Source organism: Apteryx mantelli, chromosome 1 (genome assembly GCF_036417845.1).
Source record: "Apteryx mantelli isolate bAptMan1 chromosome 1, bAptMan1.hap1, whole genome shotgun sequence".
Lineage (NCBI taxonomy): Eukaryota > Metazoa > Chordata > Aves > Apterygiformes > Apterygidae > Apteryx > Apteryx mantelli.
This window is the reverse complement of record NC_089978.1, coordinates 101077526-101102717: the sequence shown is the minus strand read 5'-3', so window position 1 is coordinate 101102717 and position 25192 is coordinate 101077526. Positions and strand designations below refer to the sequence as shown.

Genomic DNA, 25192 nt, shown 5'->3' with positions numbered 1-25192 from the left:
TTGCACTATTTTGAAAATCTGAGACAAACAAGGGTCTTGTGGAAGTGGGAATGGAAAATGTTTTACTCCTTACCATCTTCTTTAGTGCGGGTGAAAATTTGTTCACTTCTCACTCCATCCCCAGCTCGCGTGAAAGCCAACACCTGAATGCTGTAGTTGGTATATTTTTCCAGGCCATCAAGCTCTAGTGATGGCTGTGTAGTAGTGACATTTTTTATCTCTCCCAGCTCTATGAAATAAAAACAAAATTAAGTTATTGGCAAGGTCAGTCTTTTTGCAGCTATCAATGCCTACTGTGGAAATCTTGGGGACTAAAGAGGGTATCAGAGAAGTAATGCTTCATTATTATAAAACAACAATGCATGTACTAATATTGAAATATAGAGTTAGAAGAAAATTAAAATAAATTTCTTTGTGTTCCATTTTTTTTACAGCTCAAAATGGACCTTGTTCTCAATTTCACACTTTTTTCGCCAATTTTTTAAATACAGAGCATAGAAATAAAGTTTCTATAAAAGTTATAAGATTTTTTTATAAAGAACAGAGAACAAGAAGAGATTATTATAAAACACTCCTTAAAGGAAAAAAAAATGAGAAAGTCAGTTAGTTATCTTCATAAACATTTTCACTGTTTGAGAAAGATCATTTTTCAAATGGAAAAACAAACAAAAACCTCTTTGTTTTCAGAAGTGCAGCAAGTGCTGCTGCAAAGCACTTGATGGCAGTAATGCCAACTAACAACAGATTTAAACACAGTAAAACCAGATTTACTTGCAGAATGATGTACGTCATATGAATCCTTTTGCAGCAAGCTAGGAAGTACAATCCATGCAGAAAAAATGCTTAAAATAGATTTAGGGCAGAAAATAAAGCCAAGGAAATGAAGAAATCTCAGTTTTAAGCACTGCATATCTATGAACATCATCCCATGTTGTAGGACATCACATAGGAGCTTAGAAGTGCGCTGATAATATTCGCATAGGATCTCATCCAAAGATTAAAGGCACCATGAAACCATTTAATTTTATGTCAATCAACCAGGTTTACATTTTTAAATTTGTTTCTCATACATTTTTAGCTTTATTTTTAAAAGTACAAAGGAATTGAAGTTTTTCTTTTCCCCAGAGGTTTTTGACTCAAGCATCACCAGCAGTAGCAATGGGCCTCAGGGTTATATTTCTACTCTCAGATACACCTGGCCACACTAACAGAGGCCAGGATTTGCAAGGCAATTGCATATTAGAGTGGACTATGATGCCAATGGATGAATAAACAAGAAGAGAGACGATGCATTGCCCTAGAGCTGTGAAAGTTCAACCAGGCTAATAACAATGAGGGTATGTGCACATCAAACTTACGAGCATTTCATTTTACAAGAAAGGACCATATGTAGGATTATCATCATATAATAAGGTGCAGATTAGTAAGGTATCTCAGTTCTCCTTTGATCATTTCACTCATTCACTGCCCAGTCTACTTCCCTAGGAATTACGCTAATGGTTCAAAACATAAGCACAACAGAAGAGGTTATCATTAAAATAACAAGTCTGTTTCAAAAATGTTTCCTTCTTTTGCCCTCAACTGTGGAGATAAAGTTCACGCTATCAAAAGAAAAAATCAAATACCTCTCAACCAGCCAACTAACTAACCAAACAGATAATCAACCAAACTGAAATAAGACATAGGAAGCAAAATTATTGGGCAGGTAAGTTCTAGGTTTATATTGTTATTCTTTGGAAAAGACCAGATGGGCTTTGTTACTGAGATGAAATACGCTCTGGTCATTTTGGACAGGGGCCAGTCTACAGAGTGTTGCAAATTCAAGCTGGAAGCCTTCCCCCAGAGCCCCTTCACTGCTTTAGCAGAAATCCACAATCAGTTTTGTAATGCCTGCTACTGTGATAAACCTCTAAGTAAAATAGTTCCCTGATAGGTAGGTGAAGCATTCTCTAAACCAATGAGGAAAGGAAGTATAATGCCTTCACAGAGGAGTAAATGATACACATGCCACAAATTGCTTGTTACTTGGTGATAGCTTGAATAGATTCTCTTACCTCCATCCAAGAGATTAGCCCAGTAGATAATTCTGAATCCCTGCAGAATCCCATTCAGGGCTTCTTTTGCCAAAGTTGACCAGGAAATAGAGATAGTTTCTGGTGATGTGGCAGTGGCTTGCACATTCCCTGGAGGGCAACTGGGCACTGAAACAAGATATTCACCGGTTTTCACTTGATGAATAAAACTGAATGCTTATCATGTGCGTCTATGCCATCTAGTAGGAATATATACAAAAGAACACTCTTCCACACTTTTCAGAAGACTCCCCTTCAGCTACACTTTCAACTTTCAGTGCTACTCCACCACCCTTTATTTGAGTTAGCATTTACACACAGTTAGCAATGGAAAGCCTTTTTTCTTGCTACACTCCTCACGTTTCTGTTGGTGTAGCTGACTTCCCCAGAATGACTTTTGACATACTCCTTCCCCCTTGCTGACTAGTCTTTTAATAGGCTTTGCTCTCTTCTATTGATAGAGAAATGTGCCCTAGGGCTGAAATAGGCAGAACACATTCTGTAAGCATTTTAAATATATTTTTATAAATTTGCAGGCAAATTGCCATCTTTTTGAACAATTCGAATCTCCCTCTAAAATGGGAGGGGGAAAAAGCAGGCATTTCTTGAAAAATTATTGGAAAAAATGTTCACAAAATCTTTGCACAGATGATTAGAAAAATTGGAAAAAGTCAGCCAAATCTGAGACATTTTCTGTTGGCCATTTAGTGTCAAAGGCAATAACTGCAGTACTAATTTTTGGAGTTGCTTTTAAATTCATGACATCTTTAATTCTGGTAATGACCCAAAACTAAACAGTGACCTAAAAAAATGTTGTCAAAAAAAGCATGTAAGTATGCCAAATTCTGAAGAAAAAAACATTATGCTTGTTATGATACAAAATATATGCATGTTTGAGTGTACTGTCTTCTGACAGTGATCTTGCAGTGATCTGTCCAGGTCCAAAAACATTTAGAGTAAATGAAAAACAGCAGTTTCATGAAGCATATGCCTCAAAGTCTGTAGCTCTCAAGAGTTTTAGATGTGTGCTACTCCATTTCCCACACACAAAAAGTCTGATTCCTAGCTGGCATGGACTTCTGTACTTGATGCCAATTTACAGTAGCTGAAAATCTGACCTACAATATCTTTTAGGATGATGTTAGAATTTGCTTTTATACTCCTCTAAAATACAGGGCCGCTTTTTGGATATGGAATCATTCTTTCTTCCACTAGAGGACTCCCTCTCATTGTTTGAGAAGTGCTTTTTATGCAGTTTGGAAAAAAAAAATTCTGACTTGTTCCTCTGATTGAACAGGTTGAGTTTGGTGAGAAATAACAATGATTTCTCTCTCATTAGTTTGGATATCCTTGGAAAAACACACATCTCATTTTAGGCTGATGGGATAAAGGACTGTGTAATAAAAGAGCTCGAGGTTTCACAGCACATTCAGTTAAAAACAAAACAAAGCCAACAAAATTAACAGTATGACTTCAGCTTTCAAAGTTTTTCTTCTTGACATCTCAAGAAGAATCTCATCGAAATTATGATGAGATCATAAAATTTGCAAATATATCAACAACACAGCAATAGGCTTCTTCATGAAAGCTATGGTTTCAGTCAGTATCATTCACACCAGGATATATCATACCAGTATAGTTATATTTATTTACTTGCATAATACCACCTCTCTTGCAATGAAAATTGTACATGCCCACTGGTCAACCTCTTCCCATCCAGCTGTCTACTATATCTAACACCTGTAAAATCTGGTCTTCAATTATCCCCTCTACAATAATCACTAATCAAGCAGTAAATGTAACGAGGTAAAAAGAAATAAAGAAATAATAATGTGTCCCATGATAGCTGTTTGCCAAGGACCTACCATCCTCTAGGGTAGTGGTGATGATTTCCTGAGAAGAAGGTCCTATTCCAGCGCGGTTACAAGCCTGGACTACCATGCCATACTGGGTGAACTTTTTCAGGTTATTCAGGGTATAAACTTCACTGTCCCCAGTGGTATCTATACTGATGATGTTGAACTGGAAATTGCCCCCTGCACTGTACTCCCGATAACCTATCTGGTATCCACGAATAATTCCATTTTGCAAGTGCTTCTTTGGAGCCTAAACAGGATATGAAAGATTACACATTAAGCACATATCTCCAAAGTCAAGTAGTTCCCATTAAAAACACTTTTTTCTTACTGAATGCAATTCTATTTTTAGGTAACAATTCAAAGATACTCCCTGCACATGAAGTGTTAATTTTTTACCATGACATATAAGTTTAAGGGCAGGTTGTTTTAATAGTGCATTCCTGTGCTAAAAGAAAGACCTTAAATGGTTCTTACACAGAAAAATCTAATAAGGAAATATTTTTGAGATGTAATTTAGATTTATAATGTTTTGTTCTTTCAGCTGAATCAAACAAAGTTGAGTTGATAAGGGTATGTCTGCATTACAGGTCTACCATACACTGCTAACAGTATTCTTGCCAGAAGCCCCTATCGTTCACTCCCTAAATCTTTAGTAAGGCATTTATTGATCTGTTGAAGGCAGTCACAGAAGTTTATTCAGCTAGATGTATTAGGAGACTTTTACACTGTGCTTTAAAACGTGGTTCTGTTCAGTGTCTAGTGTGGAGAGATGATTAGATGAGTGCTGAAGGCAATAATGAATTGGAAAGCAGAGATTTGCATACTGAATAGCTACTAAAACAAGGTGTACAATATCTAGCATTCAAAAATATGGACAGTACAAAATTGGTGGCCATAATTATGTACCGCAGTTCTCAATCTCAGTACAAAATTCCCTGAGCTTTGACTTGTGGAAATCATTCAATAAAAAATATAGTCTAAATTAAAACAAAGATTGGCAACTCAGGGAGAGAGACCATTATTGACAGAAATACCTGTTATGATTCCATTTAAATTGTACTGGACTAATTTCACTACATGAATCTGTTCCTGTCTATTTTTCTATGTACATGAGGTATAGCTAGTATAAAATTTTTCAAACACAATTTATAAGCCACAGAGAAAAAGCTCTTTCCAATCCTCCAAAACTATTTCAAATTCTCAACAGATGCCCCCTAGTTCTTCTGTTCCATTGACCCATAAAAAATGCAGTTGTGATGCAGTTTATTGGCTAGAAGCTTTAGATCCAATAAAAGGGCACAGGCAGAATTTCTGTTTTTACCATACCCTGCCAAATCTACTGAGGAACACTTTCTCAAGAAGAATACTCTTTTCTGTCACAAGATCTGTCCACTTCAGCAAGAGTTTGTCATTCATTGGACCAAAGCCTTACTGGAGCTAACAAAACCAGCATAGAATTTGCCTGTCATCCTCTACCAACAAATTATTGACCTGTGAAAACCAGCACCCTCTTTATATTTAAAGCATATAACTGGATGGACCTGAATGACTGAATTTTCTTTTAAGGTTATTTATTTTCTTTCACCCTGTTGCCTTCAGAAAAGAAGGCAAAACTTGAAGCAAAAATACAATGTCAGGCATATACTGCAGTTCCTCTAGTACTAACAAATCTTCTGCAAGAGTAGTGCTGTCCAGTCAGATGTAGATGTCTAAACTAGGATTTAGCACGCAAAAAACTTGAGATTTAGGGCTTGAACTCCTTCTAAGGCACACTACAGGGATTAGAACTGTGTTTTTGGAATCTTTTTATTTTTGGTTCTTCTCTGAATATTTCTGTGTTTTGTAGCAAAAAAAAAAAAAAAAAGTCTTTTAAAACATGTAGGTCCTTTATTACCAAAACACTTCAGTTGTCAGTGCATTATCTATTCTAAACAATCCTACAGTTTAATGATCTTTATATGATTGCAAAAGCTCATATTTTACAGCTGGGCTGTAAGGTAGAAACTAAGGGTAGAATTTTTTTGTTTGTGAGTCATATTTCTTCATCAGAATGAAGCCATTTTATCCCATCGGAGAAGAAAATATCTTCATCAAACTGAAATCATTAAATATTTCAGTGGTGAACTATTTCATTCATTGAAGGATTTCAAATTCTGTTACTAACCATAGCATTTTGCACAACTCATATGTTTTTGTATGCACTGTCAGTATTAATGGGAAGGAGCAAAAAGACTGAACTAACATCATCTAAACATTTCAAACTGACTAATAGACAAACATTTTGGCAAGGCAGCGGACAATTCAAACAGTGTTATTAAAGAGAGGTGCGCTTTCAGACAACGTTGCAAGTTGCCATCTCATTTCTAAATGAGCAAAAGCCTGAAGGCACCAGTTTAATCATTCCGGGATATCACTTCTCTCCATCAGTGCTGGATTCCACCAAAGCTCGGCAAATCCTTAACAGTCTGTGCGGAGATTTCTTGTCTCAACAGTCAACGCATGCTCTGCTGCTGATCTCAAGATCTAAAGCATCATCTAATTAAAGAAGGCTACTGGAACACTCCAGCGAGTTACCACAGGGGACTTTGGAGCAAAAGTCATTGTCACAAACACACCTTGCACACTGAAAGCACAAACAACATGCATAACACGCATGTGCTATACAATGAAGTACATTTATTGTTTTGTGAATGACATACACCGCCTACTGCCACATACAGCACACATTAAAATACTGTATGCACACACACTATATACTGTAAGGCATACACTGCATACCAAGAAAAGTGAGCATACACTTTGTGCATAATAGTTTACAGAAACATATGGCACATATATTTGAACACATATATGATATTGTAAAACAGATGGAACATAATTATAAAACTGAATTATACATTTACTATGAACTGAAATGTTCTGAGAGCAGGACTACAATCAGAAAACTCTCTTCACTGGGAATTCTGTAATTATATATTTTTTCATTGTGAATTGGAATAAAATGGAAAATTTTGCATTTTTCCATAAAATATTTTTATAATTGTTTTAGGTCAAGAGAATTTTTAAAATAAATATAAACATTTTATTCCAATTTTCTTTTTTTTTCACTTTGAAACATATTATACAATATAAAATAAAACAAGCTGAAACTCACTTCAGAATGAAGCATTGAAATGTTCTGCTCCACAAAACTTCAAATGTTCTTCTTTAGCATTATCTAAATATTTCATTTTGGATGGACTTTTTGCACACATAAATCATATGTGATATATACACCTTATTGTATATAGACTCCCTTTCTGCAGAAAGTTCAATGAAGCAACATTTCTTCATGAAAAAATGTTCATGGGAAAAAATATTGTTAACCTTCTCAGTACTCATAGAACATTAAGAAAAAGTAAGTTTCAGTCCATGATCTTAGCTGCCTATCTCATAAAATCCATTTTTTGTAGAATAAGGTACCAGTGACTTTTGTAAAGTATGACATTTTGTAATTGCATGCATGTGTGTGTGCATAAAGAAGGAATATTTCCCATGCCTAAATTTAATGGGTTCATTTACCTTGTAAAGTATTCCAAGAAAAAATAATGAATATTATAATGATTTTTCTAAATGAGAATTCCTGTTTAATTCCTATTCTCTCTGCATGACTTTAAAGCATCAAAATGTGCTGAATGTTATTTAAAAATTGAATCTGATACTCAGTCTTCTATGTGGACACATAGAAATAGGATTAAATAGATCACAGACCTATAAATCTTCATTTAACAAGGATTTTCAACAAGTGGGCTAAAAAGAAACTCTAACGGAAGATTAATGATTGTAGCAAGCTGCAGAAATAGAACTTAATACAAGATAAAAGATGATTGATCTGTTATTCTCGGCTCTTTTTCCTGTTAATGACAATATCTATATTTAAACAAGGTTTGTCAACTTTAACATATCTGTGGTTCTCGATACAATCACTTTTATATGATGTCATCATATGTTTTCATGGCAAAAATCCCCCATGCCTCCAAAATAAAAACAACCAAGTTTTTACTGGGTTTATTTTCCTCTTTTTTTGCCTCCATGACAATGAAAGATTTATCTCATGGGAATATTTCTTTATTCTCAAGGTCTTTGATGACACAAGGCACCAAGGAGAGCCTCCTGCACAGCACTGCTACTCCTCGCTGTACTGCATCACAAGAATCTACCCAGAACCCAGGATTCAGCATGGGACCATACTGCAGTATCTCAGTGGGACCTGCTTAAAGTACCTTGCTGAGTAATGGATTAACACTGCTTTGTCCTGGGAGAGCTCCAACAATTAAAGGGAAGTGAATGGCTCACTCCTAGGCTTGGACTTCTCAGTTAGGGGACAGCTATTACAAATTGTCATTCAGAAAATAATTTTTCCAGTAAAGGTAGGGCCACATGAGCGTTAACCCTTCAGGAAGATAGCTCAATGACTTCACCTTTGGCTACAAAGGAGATTCCAGGTCAAGGAAAAGAATTTTGTTTCAGTTATGTCCAGCACCTCAGAGAAACTTAGCACCTGTCAGATGAGCTACTCTACCAGCAATAGCAGAGCAATGATTGCAAATCAAGGCAAACTGCTTTCAAGCTGAGCATGCAGGGACTTGAGAGCACAAAGATCACAATGAGCAGAATTTCAGTGAAGCGCAGACTCTGTCTTTTGCAGTCTCTCCTTTCACTTGCGGACCTCCTGAGTTTCTTCTGCTTGTGAAACAGCACCTCATGGGGTCTTGTGGCATGATGGGGCCAAAGGCTATTGCTAGCTAGATCAAGTGCCTTCCTAACCCTTTGCTAGAGGACACACTACTGAGAGCAGCTCACTGTCACAGTGCCTCTCATGCTACTTGACCACACTTCAGACATGGCTGGTCAATCAATTACATTAAGATCTTCCATCTTCCTCTGTCTGGCAGAGGAAGAGACACTGTGGTGCTGCATTGTGAACACATGGCCCAAGTTGTGAAAAAGCAAGAGGCAGGTGGCAACTGCGTACAAGGCCAGATTTCACTAGGTCTACGGGAATCAGATCTTGAAGGTTCCCAGGACACCAGGTGTTCACTGGAGACTCGATGTGCAGCTTGGCATGCTGTCCACAGCAAACTCCAAATGTCTAGCCAGCATCTGCACAGTACGTGGCACGAGGTTGACTTGGGACTGCTCAGTTCTGGGAGCTTGAACCCATCTTTTCTGGCCTAGATAGGGTCACACAAGGGCACAAATAGGGATTTCCAAGGCCACAGGCAGCTCACACCTTAAGCTGACTCCAGTTGTGTGACTCCACCTTTATACTCAGCTCATGAGACTTGCCAGAGCAATGGGGTATATATTTAATATATAGCTCATTTCTGTGATTATTTTGTTATATAAGGCACTGGCCATTACTTGGTAAGTGTTCATAAATAAGTGAATTCCAGACATGATCCTGAAAATTGTTTATACAAAAATACAACTCCAGCTGCTCTTTTTATACACTTTTACTCCCCAGACAATACCTAGAGACCAGGACACTAAGCTGGACCTGAACTGGCCTGGAAGTATGAATTTGCACCTGCAATATTTTAGGCAATCTTTTTGAAATGTAGGTGCGGAAATTTTATTTGTCCAGTAGCTATTCACACACATCTTCATCTATAAAATTTAATAGCTAATTTTCAGAATCACAAATGACAGCTATAAACTCCCACAGTAAACCAATGATCTTCTCTTGTTGCTTTTGAAAATCTTCCCCAAAGTGAACTTTTAAAATACAAACAAAGCCTTTAAATATGCCTAACCACATGCACAAAAGAAAAAGAGAATCTATATACTGTAGAATAAGCTGACATTAGGAACTTGGAACTATACTGAGACACCATCTTACTAAAACCATCCCAGCCTCTCTCTATGCAGACATTCTTGCAGTAAGGCTCTGCCCCAAAGTCTAATGCAAAGGAAAACCATTGGCTCCAATGGTTTGGGGAAATTTTGGCCAAAATTACACTGAAATTCTGTGACCGTTCATTTTCCAAATGGATAGCCTTATCTCGGAATTCAGAAGGAAGTGGAAAATGTTATTCTCATTGGTAGAAGCAAGCATCTGCTGCTATTACTCTCCAATGGAATGTTCTTTCATTGAATAATGCCCCAGCTTTAATGGCAAATATTATAAGATCTGTTGGCAAAGACATCTGCAAAGCCTCTCCCAATTAAAATAACTCTGATCCACAGTTGTCATAATATTCCCCTCAAGGAAATCCTCTGAATGCACAAAAATACTGCCAAGGTCTATATTCTTGGCTGTGTGTATTTACCTTCCAGGTGACCCTAATGCTTTGTGAGGATATAGGCTCAAGCTGAACATCCTGAGGTGGGCCATCAGGAGCTGGAAAGACAGAAGAGATGGGCATCAAAACAGGCCATCACAGCACACAGAATTCAGCACTTCATATGGTATTTCAACATCTTAACACACCCACATAACATAAAGATTTGTGTTGATTTAATGGCATATGAAAAACTGAAGATAGCATTTTGATCAAAAAAAAACAGCCTAGAACCTTCCTTATTCAAGCATCATCCCTGACCAACAGTGAAATACAACACATGTCAAGATTCAGCAACTTGGCAAACAAAATAAGAGTGAATTATGGCAACTTTTCTTGTTTACTGATATGCTACAATACTGTTTCCCTTTTGTAAATAAGAAAGATGTATTTTAAGCAGTCAGAACCTTGCAGGTAGCAGCAAGAAAGGCAGCAGAACCCTTTTAAAAGTAGGTAACAGAGGAGCTCTTCAGTCAGCCTTCAGCATGGCGCGGTTTCCTGTGGGCTCCCCTTTTTTCATTGAAGACTGAGCACATTCAGTCAAATATTAAACAACCTATATGTAAAAACCCCTCACACTTTCAAGTCCCTCTCCCCTGCCCACCATGCATGAATCCCAGCTCGGAAATAGACACAAATAATTGGAAAGAGCATGCTACAGCTCCTGGTGAGTAAGGAGGAGTTTCATTTACTACTTATAAACTGTCAAGGGTGTGCAGGATGCTTTAAAGGGAAATAAAAAAAGAAGGCCCTGAGTCTAGAGGAACTTACTTGTCAGCTGGACAGCTAACTACAAAGCAGATCGAGAATAGGTTAGAACTGAATGGAGAGTTGTAAAGAAAATTACTTTCTAAGCGAGGTAAATCATTGTAAAGGAAAGATCTGAACAAAGAAATGGAGTAATCAGCTGTTATAGGGAGTTCCCTAGATGCAGAATATGGCCTCAATAAAAGGTACTAAATTAAATTTAATAACATGACAAAGGAAGTAAAGCAATAAAAAGTGTGAAATGGGGCTGCTAGAGGTGGAGCAGCAGTAAATGACAGCTGCAGTGAAAGGAACCAGAACATTTTGCTTACACTGATGAAAGCAGAGAGACCCAGAATACAGCCTATAACATGTTTAAGTTATTAAATATGCCCTATTCTGTGCCCTTCTTGATTGTCATTCATAGGAAAATTTTTCAAAGGTTGAAAGAACTTTATTTCCATTTCCCTTGCAGTAATGTACAGGAAAGAGAAAAGAGTAAGACCAGTGGCAAAAATGGGGTCTCCATGAATTTCCTGAATCCCATCCTTGATTCTGTCCCCTTATTTACAAACATGAATATCACTTCTCCAGGTACATTATTATGTAGTGGAATTTGAGCAAAGTATTTTATCCTTAAAATGAGCTTTAAAATATGGTTCTTAAAACCTTGGCTTTTCACTGAAAGATCCAAAAAGCTTTTATGGACCTGTGTGGTTAACCATTCCTAGCATACTAGTGTAAAATGTTAATGCTGTTATTCCTGTTGTACTGGCAAAGAAACTGATGAATAGATGGGATAAAAAAGTCATTTATTTTGCATACTTAATGTCATACAGAGTTTGTGACAAAGACATAAAGAAAACCCAGATATCCCAGCTTCCTCTATTGATTTCAGTATTAAACAACAGCTATAATGCTTTTGTTTTCCTGACAGGCATTGATGCAACTGGATACTTACAGTATATTTTTCAAAACAGGAACTACTTGAAGTTGTATGGAAGTAAAGACGGAATCTGCAAGAGCTCTGAAATCAGTCTTAGATGTGTGAAAACACAAAACTACATGCTTGACTATCTTTTGCCATAGGGACCATTTACAGTCTCATTTCTGATAGCTAGAGCTGGCCAATTCAGGTTACAGTAACTTGTGATAAGTAATCTGAGCCCTTGCTAATGGCATGGTTTGGGTTGTTCAGTTTTTACATTGCCTTTCTTGGACCTCTATTTTGCTCTCATAACCTTCTCCCTCATTCCCTGCACCCCACACTGTTTTCTGTTTCCTATTGTAAAAGCAACAAACAACAGCAAACAACAACCAAAACATGAAACTCCTGTACATTGACCGCCACCTGAAATCAAAACCCAGGGAACAAATGTCATATGCTTTTTCTAAACCTGGCCTTCCCTCTTCCAATTAATTGTTCCCTAAGTAAATCAGTGACTTTTGAATGCAGTTCCACATTGCTGACCTTTCTCTCCTAACAGACAACCCCTTAAAAGATAGCAAAGAAAGGATCAATTATTCTGAAACTAGGTTACAAAGAACTGAATAAAATGTGACATTAAGGTTCCACCCTGTTAATGGGGAAGCTGTTTTTTATTTCAAGGTCAGCTGCTGATCCTGACAACTTAATTATCAGTCAGGATAAAGTCAGTAAGTAAGGAATATTCCAAGCACGGGTGAATAAGAGAGGTTGAGTGAGTAGATCCAAGATCCACCCCACTACTTTGATGATTATGGACAAAGAACAATGGGCATGTTGGGGATATAGAAGATTCAGTCTGGGAGAATGGATAATCTGTTTATGCTAGTGATTTAATTTTTTCATTGAACAAAGGAGAAAAACCCTGATGAAATGATAAGTATTTTGCAAACAAACTATTCACCCTTAATAAAACTGTTCACTGAAGGCTCATAAAAAATGTGAATTCTCTTCACTCCCTCCTTCCCACTGGGATGAAAAAACACACCTGGTGTAAAAAGAAATGCAGCTCATGTTGTCTCCTCTTTACTCCGCTTTGCACTCTGAGCTCTTGTGTCCTATTCTTATTCAAAAAGTCCCTTGGAAGAAAAAACATGTTCTCCTGACAGGCAGCAAATTTTCACTGTAGTAATTTCCCCCACAGTGAAAATGAATGGGAATTACATAGTTGTATTCATATGAACTGGACTGAAAATTCAAGTGTTTAAAGTCTAGGCCAACATGGATCTTCAAAAAAAAGTAAGGTTTTCACTGTCAGGACACTGTCGCCCAGATACTTGCATTATGCTTTTCCTCTCAAAAATGTAAATCTCCAAGGAGGGAAGCATTAATGACTTCACATAAGAAAACAGGAAAAATTAAATTATCAAGATAAAAATGTGATTTCAAATACAAATGAGCAAGTTCCTGTCTGGTCACGATTTTTCAAAGAAACTCCACCCAGTTTCAGTGGGCTAATGGTGCTGAACCTGATTGGCTTACTTTGAAATGTACAGCTGTGCTGGATATTTAATTACAAAACATAGTGGGGGAAGTATTTACAGCCACTCAACGTTTACATTCTTAATTGCTAAAACAGAGAGAACTGCAGCCCTCCTCCTTTCACCTCTAAGTCTTGTTTGGTGTCACATGAAACATCCAGGACTTGTGGCATAGTAGCATGCAGAAGGCTATGCAGCCCTTATCCCTGCCGCCACATCTGCTAGCCCTGAGAAATAAAGATAAGAAGGCACTGAAGACAGCAATTAGAGTGTACAAAAGAGTGGCTCCAGCCACTAATGTGAAAATGCTGGCACAGCTCTCCTTCTACAGAAACCTGTAATGATGATGTAGAAGACTACATGGAAACAAAAAACACGTGGATGACACTAATTAATGACAGCCAACTGACTTACAGGGTAATCAGAAAACTAATGCTGCATGGTTTGGGGAGTGGAACAGTCAACAGAAGATTTGATTAATGTAGATCGATGTTCTCAAATGGGGGCAGATTAAGTTAGTTACTTGTACTTGGGCATCTAAAGAAAGCCACAAGACCCACAGGGGCTGAATCACCACTAGAAATAGGATGCTGTTGATTGAAATGCCTACTTGTAGGTATATGTATGCAGTTTCCAGCAGTCCAGGCTAAAAATTTGGGGCATAATGTCTTTTTTGACCGCTAGATGCCACTGAACAGCTTTAATTACAGGCCTACATGATGAAGTCGCAAAAGTCACAGTGTTTTCTTGGAATACTTTAGCATTTTCTTTGATGCGACATCAGCCACATAAGCAGCATTTCAAGTAGAGATTCCATGTGTCAAAGCATGCTAATTCTCTGAAAGATTTAGACACTGCAGAACTGGAACATACCTGCTTCGTCAGTAGTGATGGTGAGCTCATTGCTGGCCTCGCTCTTGCCAATGCGATTCTTGGCATACATGCGAATGTTGTAAGTTGAGGAAGGGTGGAGGTCAATGATAGTGGCTTGGTTTAGCTGAGGGGAAACATCTTTGGTTCTCTGAACAGAATCCCAAGAGTCTATTTAATAAGATTAAAATAAAACAGACAAATAAAAAACAATATTAGTATTGCTAATGCAAATATTTTATTAAACCATCCCATAGAAAAGGATACTGCCTTTGTAGAATTAGCCCAAATAACACTTGCTACTGGTAACACTACTACAAGCAAATGGACTAATCACTTTTCTTAACAGCACTCCTGACTGCTCAAAATGTGATGCTGTTAAGCATGGGATCTCAGCCCAGGGGTCATCAATGATTCTGACAGAATAGCTGCTCCTCTGCCTTTTTTGAGAGGGCTGGTGAGCATGGATAAGATTCCCCAGCTTTGTGCATGTATGTGTTTGTTTTTTCTTACTGTTACATTGGAACAATTGTGAAAAAGGCGTGAGTTGCTGCCCCAAAGGAATTCTCGCTCAGAGAGCAGGCTGGTTAATCTCACAGGAAAGGGTGGGCAGGAAGTTCATAAACACAAATTAGCAGGGATGAGACAGCAAGTTTGATCCCAAACTGCAGGAGCTCATGTGCAGGGCACTGTGGAAGCATGGGCAGAGCCCCTGGTGAGCACGAACTTAGAAAGCTTTGCTGGCTTGGACCTGAGGCTCAGCACCTACCAGGACTGATGCTATTTCTCTGACTAGTGTTAGGATAGAGGAGCAGTTTAATATGAGAGGACATAAGAATCCTTCTAGCTGTTTGTATATATCTGTAAATGGAGGAGCACATTGTTATTTTTCAGTTATCACTCACCTGCCTATTACATTTAAAAAAAATCTTCCAGACATATAATAGGAAAAGGGATGGAGACTGTCTATATACAAATCCCTTATAACCCCATACATAACCCCTCCTTTTCTTAGTAACATTCAATCATTGCAAGAGAATAATAGCATCTATTTGTTTAAAGCATCTTGATATCTCTTATGAGTTGCCATCCATCATCTCTTCCTTGCTGCATCCTATGTTCCTCCTTTAACCTCTGCAGCATCCTATGGAGGATGTCGCTGGGGGCTCTACAGTAGTGTTTTACAGCATGGGTCACTGTAGGCAGGATCATGGAAAGCTCAATAGACAAAAAAGACTAGTTTAAAAATAGAAAGCTCACTGAGATATAAAATATTTGCAGATACTATTTAAATCTTTTTATAAGTAGCTTGTTAAAAGATGTGCAAGCTGTCACAATGACATCTGCAGCTTGACTGGTAACAGGGCCTTTTTTGTTTGTCTGTATGGCTCAATTTTCTCAGAAAACCTTTAGGAATCAAATGTACTTGAATTTATTTTCCCTTTGTAAATGACTTTGCCACAACTCCCTTTGCAGGAGTTCTGTCAGACATTCTAAAGGAGTTATCTGCATGCAGTCCTGGTAGAATTTGCTTTCTTAAACTTTACCAAATTTTTCAAATGGTTATGTATTGCCAAAGTCTGATATTAGAATACATACTGGTTGACACTCTCCTTTAAAATATGTCACTTACAAAGTGCCATAATAAACCACTTACTCATTTAGTTGGTCGCACCTGAGACTTCTCAAAGCCAAAAGCTTCACAGCATAGAACAAAACCCCCACAATGTACCAAAACAAGAAGATTTAAGCCAATATTTGATCTAAGAATTACCCAGAAATGAGACAATCTCTACAGATACAGATATTGCTGGTGAATTCTACATCTCTGCAGATCCTAGGAAATGGGAGAACCTGCAGGGAGGTGACAAAGCTGGTCTAAGGTGTAGTGGTGCCCAGAGGCTCTCCTCAGCTGTCAAGAGCTAGCTGACGTGTGGCAAAGCAAGCAGGAGCCAGGAAAAGATTTAGGGAATGTTGAACCCAATCAGCAAAGCTGCAATAAAAGGATGTGGTCTCCACTGCAGCAGTGGTAGTAACACTGATTATTTTTATCTCTGTAGAGCTGGGGAATCTTGACCAAAAGTTAGCCTCATTGTGTTAAACTTTATACAAATACAGAAGAGCACGGTGTCTATCCCAGTGTACCAGGCCAACCATAAAGGACTTTAAAAAAAGACTCATTTGGTGTGAAGAATGAATTAAATTTCCATTGATGTGGATAATAATTTTCTTTAATATAATCCATATCTAGCAAATTGTTTTTACTTGCTTGTTTGAAACACCAACCTCACTGACAGAAGTCTTTATTACATGTTAACTGCTGAAACCAAATAAGCAAAACTGAAAAACCCTTGCGATTCTTAGTAGATTAAATAATGACATATCATGGAGGAGACGGATTAAAACTCACAATCTTCCATACTAAATGTAGATTTCCAATGTAAAGTTATGACTAATACATAGACTTCAGAAGTATATTTTGATACATGTTTTTGAAGGAGAAAACAAGCCAACAAAAGCGATCCCCCCAAAACTGAGCCACTCCAGAGAGAAATTAATCAGTTTCCATCCAAAACTGTTTTCAGTAAGGATAAGAAAAATTAAGTGTTAATTTATGTTTTTCTGGCAAATCCTAAAAATAAATGCTCTCTTGAAGGTGGTAAGCAATCATTAAGAGATATTAAAATTGACTATTAGCTCTTCCATTTTTTATTGTCATTCTGGAATTTTTTTAAATCTATTTACTTAGCAGGATTGAAAAAAATAAAGAAAACAAGTAGCAACAGTCTATCAAAAAATGTTTTAAAAAAAGCCTGGAGTTTTTATTGTATTCTTTATTCCACTCACAAACTGTTACATCCAGGCACTTCTTGGTGTTATACAAAATGCACACTGACAAAGTAACCTATGGAAAAAAGCCACATTTTCAGAGACATTTCACCAGTTCCTGAAATACTGTCTGAAACTTTGGGTTTAGCCTACAGCACACAGTTGGGCCTCCCGGTTGCCCAGGTCTGATCTGAGGAGGTGTCAGCCCAGGGCGCTGACCCTGGTGATAACCGGTCTGCCTTGGTGTGTGGTGCCATTTAATGACACAACCTAATGCTAGACTCCAGCGGCACTCTGTGCTGGTTTGGGGCAGTTTGGGGTAAAAACCCCACTTCTGCAGATGCATCCACACCCTGAAAGTAACAGGAGTTCACATGTGAGCACATGAAAGCACAAAATGCAGTCCTCTGTCTTCAGATTGGGACCCAAACTGTTTCCTCCGAAACTTTCCCTAATGACATCAAAATGAAAAGGATGGAGAGTATAAGGAGACACTATTGTTCCTGTCTTCAAATCTCTTTGCACCCCTCAGATGGAAAAGTCTGCTGACTACACATCACTGGTTTCTATGAAGGGCCAGGTCTGTGTGCCACAGGTACATTTCTAAACAGACAGGAATTATAACCAACTACTGAAATGGCCTGAAAGGCTGAGATCCCAATATTCATATTTCTCCTGCAGGGCAACTAGAACCTACAAATCCCATCTACCCATGCAACAGGCAACCCCATGCTCCTCCTAGAGACAACTGAATGTGTCTTTTTGGTCTGATGGCACTGCAGGGGTAGATGCGATAGATGAGGGCAGCCCAGTATAGCAAAGAGGCTGGCCATGCATAGATATATGTTCACTTGAACATCCTCTGATATTGAAAATTTTTGCAGTTTTCCTTCTTGAGAAGTCGAGGTGGTGCATTGTGCTGTAAAGACATTTCTGAGTCCTCAGTGTAAGCAACATAGTTGGAGAATTTACTATTAGGCCCAGCCTTGAAAGCTGGTCATTAACAATGAACCTGTAATTGTTTAAAACAACAGAAATTTCAAATCTGGAGAAATTCTGAGGCAGTGCATGAATGGGACGTTTACTAGAGGGCAATACATAGATTGACAGCTTGCTTCTCAAACATTTGAAGCTATTTTGATCATGGAGGAGAAAGCAGTGAGCTTGACTGTTCTTTGGGATGAGTTGGGTTCAGCAGGGCCAAGAGAGATGTTCACTGGAAGAAACATAGGCTTTATCCTTTGTTCACACAGGATTCATCCTGAACAGTGCTTCACAACACCAATGCTTCCCAGTCTTGCTCATCATGTCTCAATTTATAATGCCCAGTATGTGCCCTGTCCAGAATCATGCTCATAGGGAAATAATAGCAAAGTGAATAAAAAAGGTTAAAAATATTACACTGGACCGGAACTGAGTAATTACTGCTCTTTAAATTAGATCGTGAAATTCTCTTAAGAACAACACAGTCAAAAAAGAATAATACATACTGGAATAATTCATACTGGAAGTAACACATATGACCATAAACTACTGGTGGAAATAGTATCCTCAAGTGTTTCTGTGAGTTACCTTTTAATTCAGGAATACAGGAAGAGGAAGCAAAAGGACCATTTCTTCAATGTTTGAGTCACTGAATCTCTCCTGTACAATCATCAGGACCCATATGGATCACCATGACCAGCTGGCATATCTCCAAGTAACATGAAATACTCTTTTAAAAATATCTGATTCTCACTGAACACAACTGTTCATATTACAGTTTTACTTTGGCCTTGGCAGGGCATTGCCTGAGCTTACCATCTGCATTGTGAATGTTTTGCCTAAGTTACTTTTTGTCTCTTTTAATATCTGAAAACTTCAGTGACAAATCTTAATTGCGTTTTCTCCAGTCTAACTTCCCCCAACTACCCTATGCAAGTTCTTTAGTAACTGTCTTTGGCCATTCTATCTTCTTCATAATACAATTATGACAAAAAACGTGTGCAAGAATTCAAATAACTGATCCTAGTTTCTCATAACATTCAGCCTCAGATTCTGAAAAACAATGTTTCTGTTGTTTGCAGTGAGACAAGAATAATCTGTTCTTTATAGGACATGATCTCCAGTATTTGTCTTCATGTACAGATAAAGAAGTATTTTTCCTACTCCAAATCCGCCACCCACTATTTTTTCTTTCTTTCCATTTTTTTGAACCTTTTTCATTATGTTCTATCTGATGGTGTCCTATATGCTGTCTTGCTATTGATTTATCATGCAATATTATGGAGATGTAATTTCACAATACAAGTTCACAGTGATTACCTTAATCTTTGCCTGCATTCAGTATTATCACTTGAGAACATTGAACTAAATCTAACAAAGATGTTTTAGAGCTCTGAAGTCCCTTTCCAGCACTCCTCCAATCTTAGAGCAGAATAAAGCAGCTAAATCTTCCTTGCCAGAGGTTATGATGAGTTATACGCTTCCTTGAGAAGCATAAGTGCTGTTTTAGGGTCAGAAAGTAGCCTATCAGGCAAGAATGACTTTCAAAAAAGATTCTGGAGCCAGTGGGTGGTTGTCAAGAAAGAAAAAGGCTGAAAGAGAAAACAAAGAGGCGACCTTGCCTAATCTGTATCTCAAAAGCTGTGATTCCTGACCAGAGGCTCAGTGGAGAATTTTACCTTTAATCTTTCAGGTATTGTGCTCACTTGTCCATTACCAATGTCATTTAAAAAGCCAATGCAAAAAGGTGATGAATGAGTTAACAGTCTTGAGTATATTCTATCTAGTAATAAAAGTAAAACACTATTTTTGCCCAACAAAGTGCAAAGGAAATACACCACGTAGACAAATGAAGAATAGGAAAGATGTGTAGTAGTAGAATATTTATTTTTTTTAATTTGGTAAATTTTAGAATTTTATGAACAAGTACATTCTTACATCTCAGAATTAAAGGGAGAAGGCTATAAAAATACTATAACTGGTTTCATCAACAGAATGCTTTCACTGATAATCTCCCATAGAGCATACCTATTAGTGGACTATGTCCCTTTACAAATAGTTCAACAAACTCCAACATAAAGCAATACAATATGATTTCTCAGTGCCTTTTTTAATCATGTTTAAAATATGAAAACATTATTCAATTGTAATTTCTTTTCTAATACCTTCTCAAACCATAGTTCAAGGACAGCGCTTACCTATGTACTTCATTTTCAGTATGATCTTATGTCACACACACAGTTCACCTGTGCAACTAGAATGTATTTAGATTTCAATAGACAGTAAAAATTTCTGGGCTTAAGAAAAACCTACTTTCAAAATACCTTTTAGAATACTTTTAGAATACCAAGAACATAAAACCATCTAATTCAGGAAAATATTCTTATGCCTTGGCTTTACTTATTAGATGCTCATTGATATGACTACATGGTGACCTAGCAGAATAATATCTTCTTGCATTGGCCTGCCAATATGTGTCAATGCTCTTTTCCCTTGGAGTCTTTCCAATAGGTTACTGAAAACTCATGGTGCTTCAGCAAATTACCACACAGCTTTCTTTGTCTAGAACTTCTTGTGACTACTGCTTTGGCTCCTAACTTTCTGGGGAAGATGCCAAATACTCTAATATCAAGAGAAAAGAACTTCTAAAAATAAGCACTACAGAAAAAATAACTTGTAAAAGCAGCTATTCTTCTATAGGGAAAAAGGGAAAATAAGAAGAAAAAAATCAAAATGGAGAAAAAGGTAAAAACAGGACCAAGAATCAGCTAGCAAAATCATCAAAACAACTATCATATGGAATGGCTCACTTTACTACCAAATCCGTCCTTCTTACTTGCAGGCATCTCAGGTAAAAGGGAAAAGCAACAACTGCTAAACATAATATCATTACCTCAAAAACCCCCCAACAAATTAAGACAAATCTTGCTGTGATATATTAAATACACTGTGGTAAAAATTTTCATAAGGAAGTTTCTTTTACAATAGAAATTCCATGATGAATGACTAGAAGAGAGTTATGAGACAGCGATTACTTCAGAAGAAGATTATTTCTTACCCGACTTGTTCTTGCATTCAATATCGTAGCCTGTGATTGGGCTATTTCCATCAAATCCCATGGTCCATCTGAGGGCAATACTGCGTGCTCTCACCTCTCGAATTTCTATTTCAGGAGGGTCGGGGGGCTCTGAATAAATACACATGCTCAGTTTTAGTCAAAAGAAAGCCCATACTGTTAATAAGATACATTAATGAGAATGGCACTGACATGGCTTACTGGTGGTAAGCTCTCACGTCATTTTCTCCAGTCACTCACTAATATTCAGAGTCATTTAATCACCCATTGAAGAACGCTCAATAGAGGAAGGAAAGGTCACTTTTAAACTAAGAGTCACTCATGTAATCTTGAATGACTAACTTCTCTTTAACCTTCATATATGCAACACACAGTTGCATTTTCTTCAAAGCACTCCAGATTGGTGTATTCATGCTAGGGGAGATTTTTGCCATGAATGCCACATTGCACTGAAATGCAATGATGGTAGAAATATAAAGACTAAACTTAAAAGAGCTAAATTTGGTGGCAGGAGGGAGTAAGAATTCTATCTCTTTGAGTATGTACATAAAAAAGAACAGTTAGAAAGTCTTAATTACACTAAGGCCTCTTTATGCCTCCAGAAAATTAAGGATGTAAATAAATAGCATTTACACCACTTCACATTGTCAGTGCAGTTTAAATGAGCACTGGTGTAACTGAGAACCTGAGAACTGTCACCAAACTCCACCTGAATTTCTTGACAGGGCTGCTTTAGGCACTCACTGAAATCTGCAGTTTTGTGAAATCAAGGAGGGAGAGAGAGAATTTTGCAAGTCCTAGAAATTTGTTATGTGCATGCTCAAAGGCATACAAGCACTGGAACAAGCATCACGTAGAAAGAAGCAGTGGCCAGTGGCCGAGTCCTGCCTCTGCTCTGCATCTCAAATACTGTCATCTCAACAACTCCCGAATTTGCTGCTGTCTGCCTGAGTGAAACCCTGAAGAAGGGGAACCCCAGCCTCAGGTAATATAGGCTCCTAGAATTTGGATTGAACAAGAATATTACAATGTATTTTGACTGATTAAACTTGAAATATTTTGTTTATAGATACACAGTAGGTTTAATATTGCTCTAGAAAAAAGGTCAGATTGCTTTTGCTTTATTTCAGACTTTGGTTTTAAGCACATTCATTCTTTAAAAACAAATGCAATCTCTTCCCTCCTTCCCTAAAAAAAACTTACCCCCCATCATATCCACTGTTCCTACTGAAGATATTACTGTTAAGTCTGTTTAGTAAACTGTCAGCTACTGTATTTATGAAAAACTCTCCTTATTCATTTGTACAGTACTAGAAAGACTCTGGAGATTATACTTCATTTTGATTTAATTTGTGATGCCAGAAAATGAGCGATTGAACATCTTAATGCAACTTCTCATTTCTTTGACAACTAGGAATACGCTTAATTAGGATCTAGAACCTCCCTCCCCCAACAGATTTCTGAGCATGGCATACACTTACTGTACTACAATAGCTGTGTTTTTTTCCTTATGTTGTCCTCTTCCTACCTTGCACAGTGAGCTGAATTATTCCGCGATCCTCCCCATAGGAATTGATGGCATGGCAGGAGAAGAAGCCAGAATCTTCACGCACAGCTGGCAAAATCTATAGGTGGTTTGAAAAGAAGTGATTGATTGAACAGCATGCGGAGAAAATAAACAAACAGCTTTTCTGTATGGTGCAAGAAAAATTACACTAACTGTTTTACTTGACAGTAATAAAGAGACATTGCATGTTATACACATAACTACACATAGTCTACATAGTAAAACATCTAAAATACAGAGATTTATCAAGACTAGAAACACCTGGGTTGAGGAAGCAGGCTACATGTGTAGTCAGGAGTTGGAGCACCACCTATTCCTGCAGTTTCTCATTAGGAGCCTTGTTTCCAGTTACTCGCAAGTTTGCCAAGTATTTAACAGTTGGCTGAAATTTTCCATACAAAATGGTGCCCCTGCTGCCTCCAAATTTTTCCAGTTATTTCTGAAAATAACTCAAATGGCAGAAGTCTGTGTGGAGGAAACACAGGTTCAAACACTGGTGATGAACCCTGTAGTATTCAGCATGATGCCTCATAATAAATTTTTGTGCTTTTCTTTTCAATTTGCTAATCAAAAACACAGTAAATTAGACACAGTCTTTAAGTACATGGTCATAATGATATTTTTCTACAGAACCGCTGCTTCATTCAATGTACAAGAGGGAGAGGAATTTTTTAAAAGAGCAAATACTCAAAATATAGTTTTCCTCTCATCATTTAATATGCTGCTCCACATTTTATTTACTGCACACAGTTCAAACAGTGCCCTGAAGACAGACTTATTCATTTCCTCATAGCCTTTTCTGTGGCATTCACCTATGCAATGCCCATTTCAGAAACATTACTGAATTTATTTTCATAAACCCTGACATCATGAGGAATATTACCACCATTTCATATAGAGAATTAAGGAACCAGACATATGATAATGTTAGTGGCTGCTTGACAAGTTGCCACATGTTAGCTGAGCCATGGTAACTCTGCATGCTCTTTAGTCCTCAGCAAATGCAAGGTAATACGAGCATAACTCTCATTCACCGCTGACTAAGATAAATAGATTTATTTCCCACTTGCCACAAGCTACAAGCATGTTGGAGAGACGCCATCTGAGACGTGGTAACCTGTCAAGCTGTGGTAAGTTACACACGGTGCTGAGCTTTAAGATAGAAAGAGTAAGACAAAACATTTCAGAGCCCAATTTGATACATCTAAGGCCTTCTTTCCCCCTCTCAGAGTCCTTAGCAATAAATAGCATTTCATGTTTCATAACATAGCTTCCACTGAGTTAAGCTGCAGCTATAAGGACTTAGTACTTCTGCAAATCAGACCCCAAGGGCTCAAGGCAAGTACCTAGAAAACAAAGAACACACAATTATTGGCCACCTGTGAAAAGTCTGGTTTCAATGATCAGCCTTGCATCACACAGTGTCTTTCATTACTCAACCCTAATTCAACTCCAGAGAAATTCCAAGTCATGCCTGACTGAGGCAGGGGTCCTGCAGGAAAAATAAAAGCTGAGTATACAACTAAAGATTACATCATCATACACGCATGCAAAAGACTTGAATTAAAAGCTTAAGAGACAGCCTTAATCCTGGTATTTTCTAATTTTTTGAGCACTTTATCTCTCAAAAGTCCAGGTTTTTATATGTAGCATACATATGGATGTAGAATTCCATTACTGTATCCAGCTGCTTCAGAACATAATTCTCCAAGCAGGCCTCCAGCCTTCCAAACAGAAATACTATTGTGCATCCAGACACTATCTTATTAAAGTCAGTAAGGCAACTGAGGGCAGAGGTGTCTAGGGGTCTATCCTATGACTAAATATTATTCATAACACAAATATGCTAGTATGCACAAATTCACACGTAGAACCTATCCTTCCTCTGAGAAGTCAATGCCAAAGCGCTCTCACAGGAAGTGAAAGCAAATTTTTACTGGCTATAATCCAATACAATTTTTGGCTAGTGAAGAAAGACATATACTTCAAGGTTTACATTAGAATATAGACAGAATTGCCACAGAGATAGAGAATTATTTCCTTGAGCCTGATAAAAACATATTTTTAGAGTGTGAATGAAAAATGGAAATCCAGATTTCTGAGTGAGAATCCATGTGATTTTTTGTTTTAATTTCTTTTAGATTTCCTAAAGGCACATGCAAAAATATACAGGAGCAGACTGGTAACTTGTTCTTATTGACAAATTTTAGATTTGAGTGGAAAAGCTGCATCCTCATATAGTGAGGGCAACATCATAGCGCCACCCATTTTAGGTGAAACCAGAACAGCATGAGCTTCCTGGGCTTCCATGGTGTCTGGGGGGTATTGAAGTGCCCAAAACAACAATGTCACTCATGTAGCACCTCAATCTAATCCAGGCCAGCCACTTAGGAGTCAAC

The 25192-nt window shown here is 37.7% G+C and overlaps 1 protein-coding gene across 1 annotated transcript in view; it reads right to left on the bottom strand.

Annotated features, from left to right (window-relative positions):
* DSCAM (DS cell adhesion molecule) overlaps positions 1 to 25192 on the bottom strand; it is a 405855-nt gene that overhangs the window by 85042 nt on the left and 295621 nt on the right. The window contains exons 11-17 of the mRNA XM_013955244.2: positions 22755 to 22851; positions 21209 to 21337; positions 14341 to 14508; positions 10243 to 10313; positions 3938 to 4178; positions 2055 to 2201; positions 74 to 229 (exon numbers count right to left, since the gene is read on the bottom strand). Coding sequence (XP_013810698.2) covers positions 74 to 229; positions 2055 to 2201; positions 3938 to 4178; positions 10243 to 10313; positions 14341 to 14508; positions 21209 to 21337; positions 22755 to 22851 — 1009 coding nt within the window. The remainder of the gene's footprint in view (positions 1 to 73; positions 230 to 2054; positions 2202 to 3937; positions 4179 to 10242; positions 10314 to 14340; positions 14509 to 21208; positions 21338 to 22754; positions 22852 to 25192) is intronic.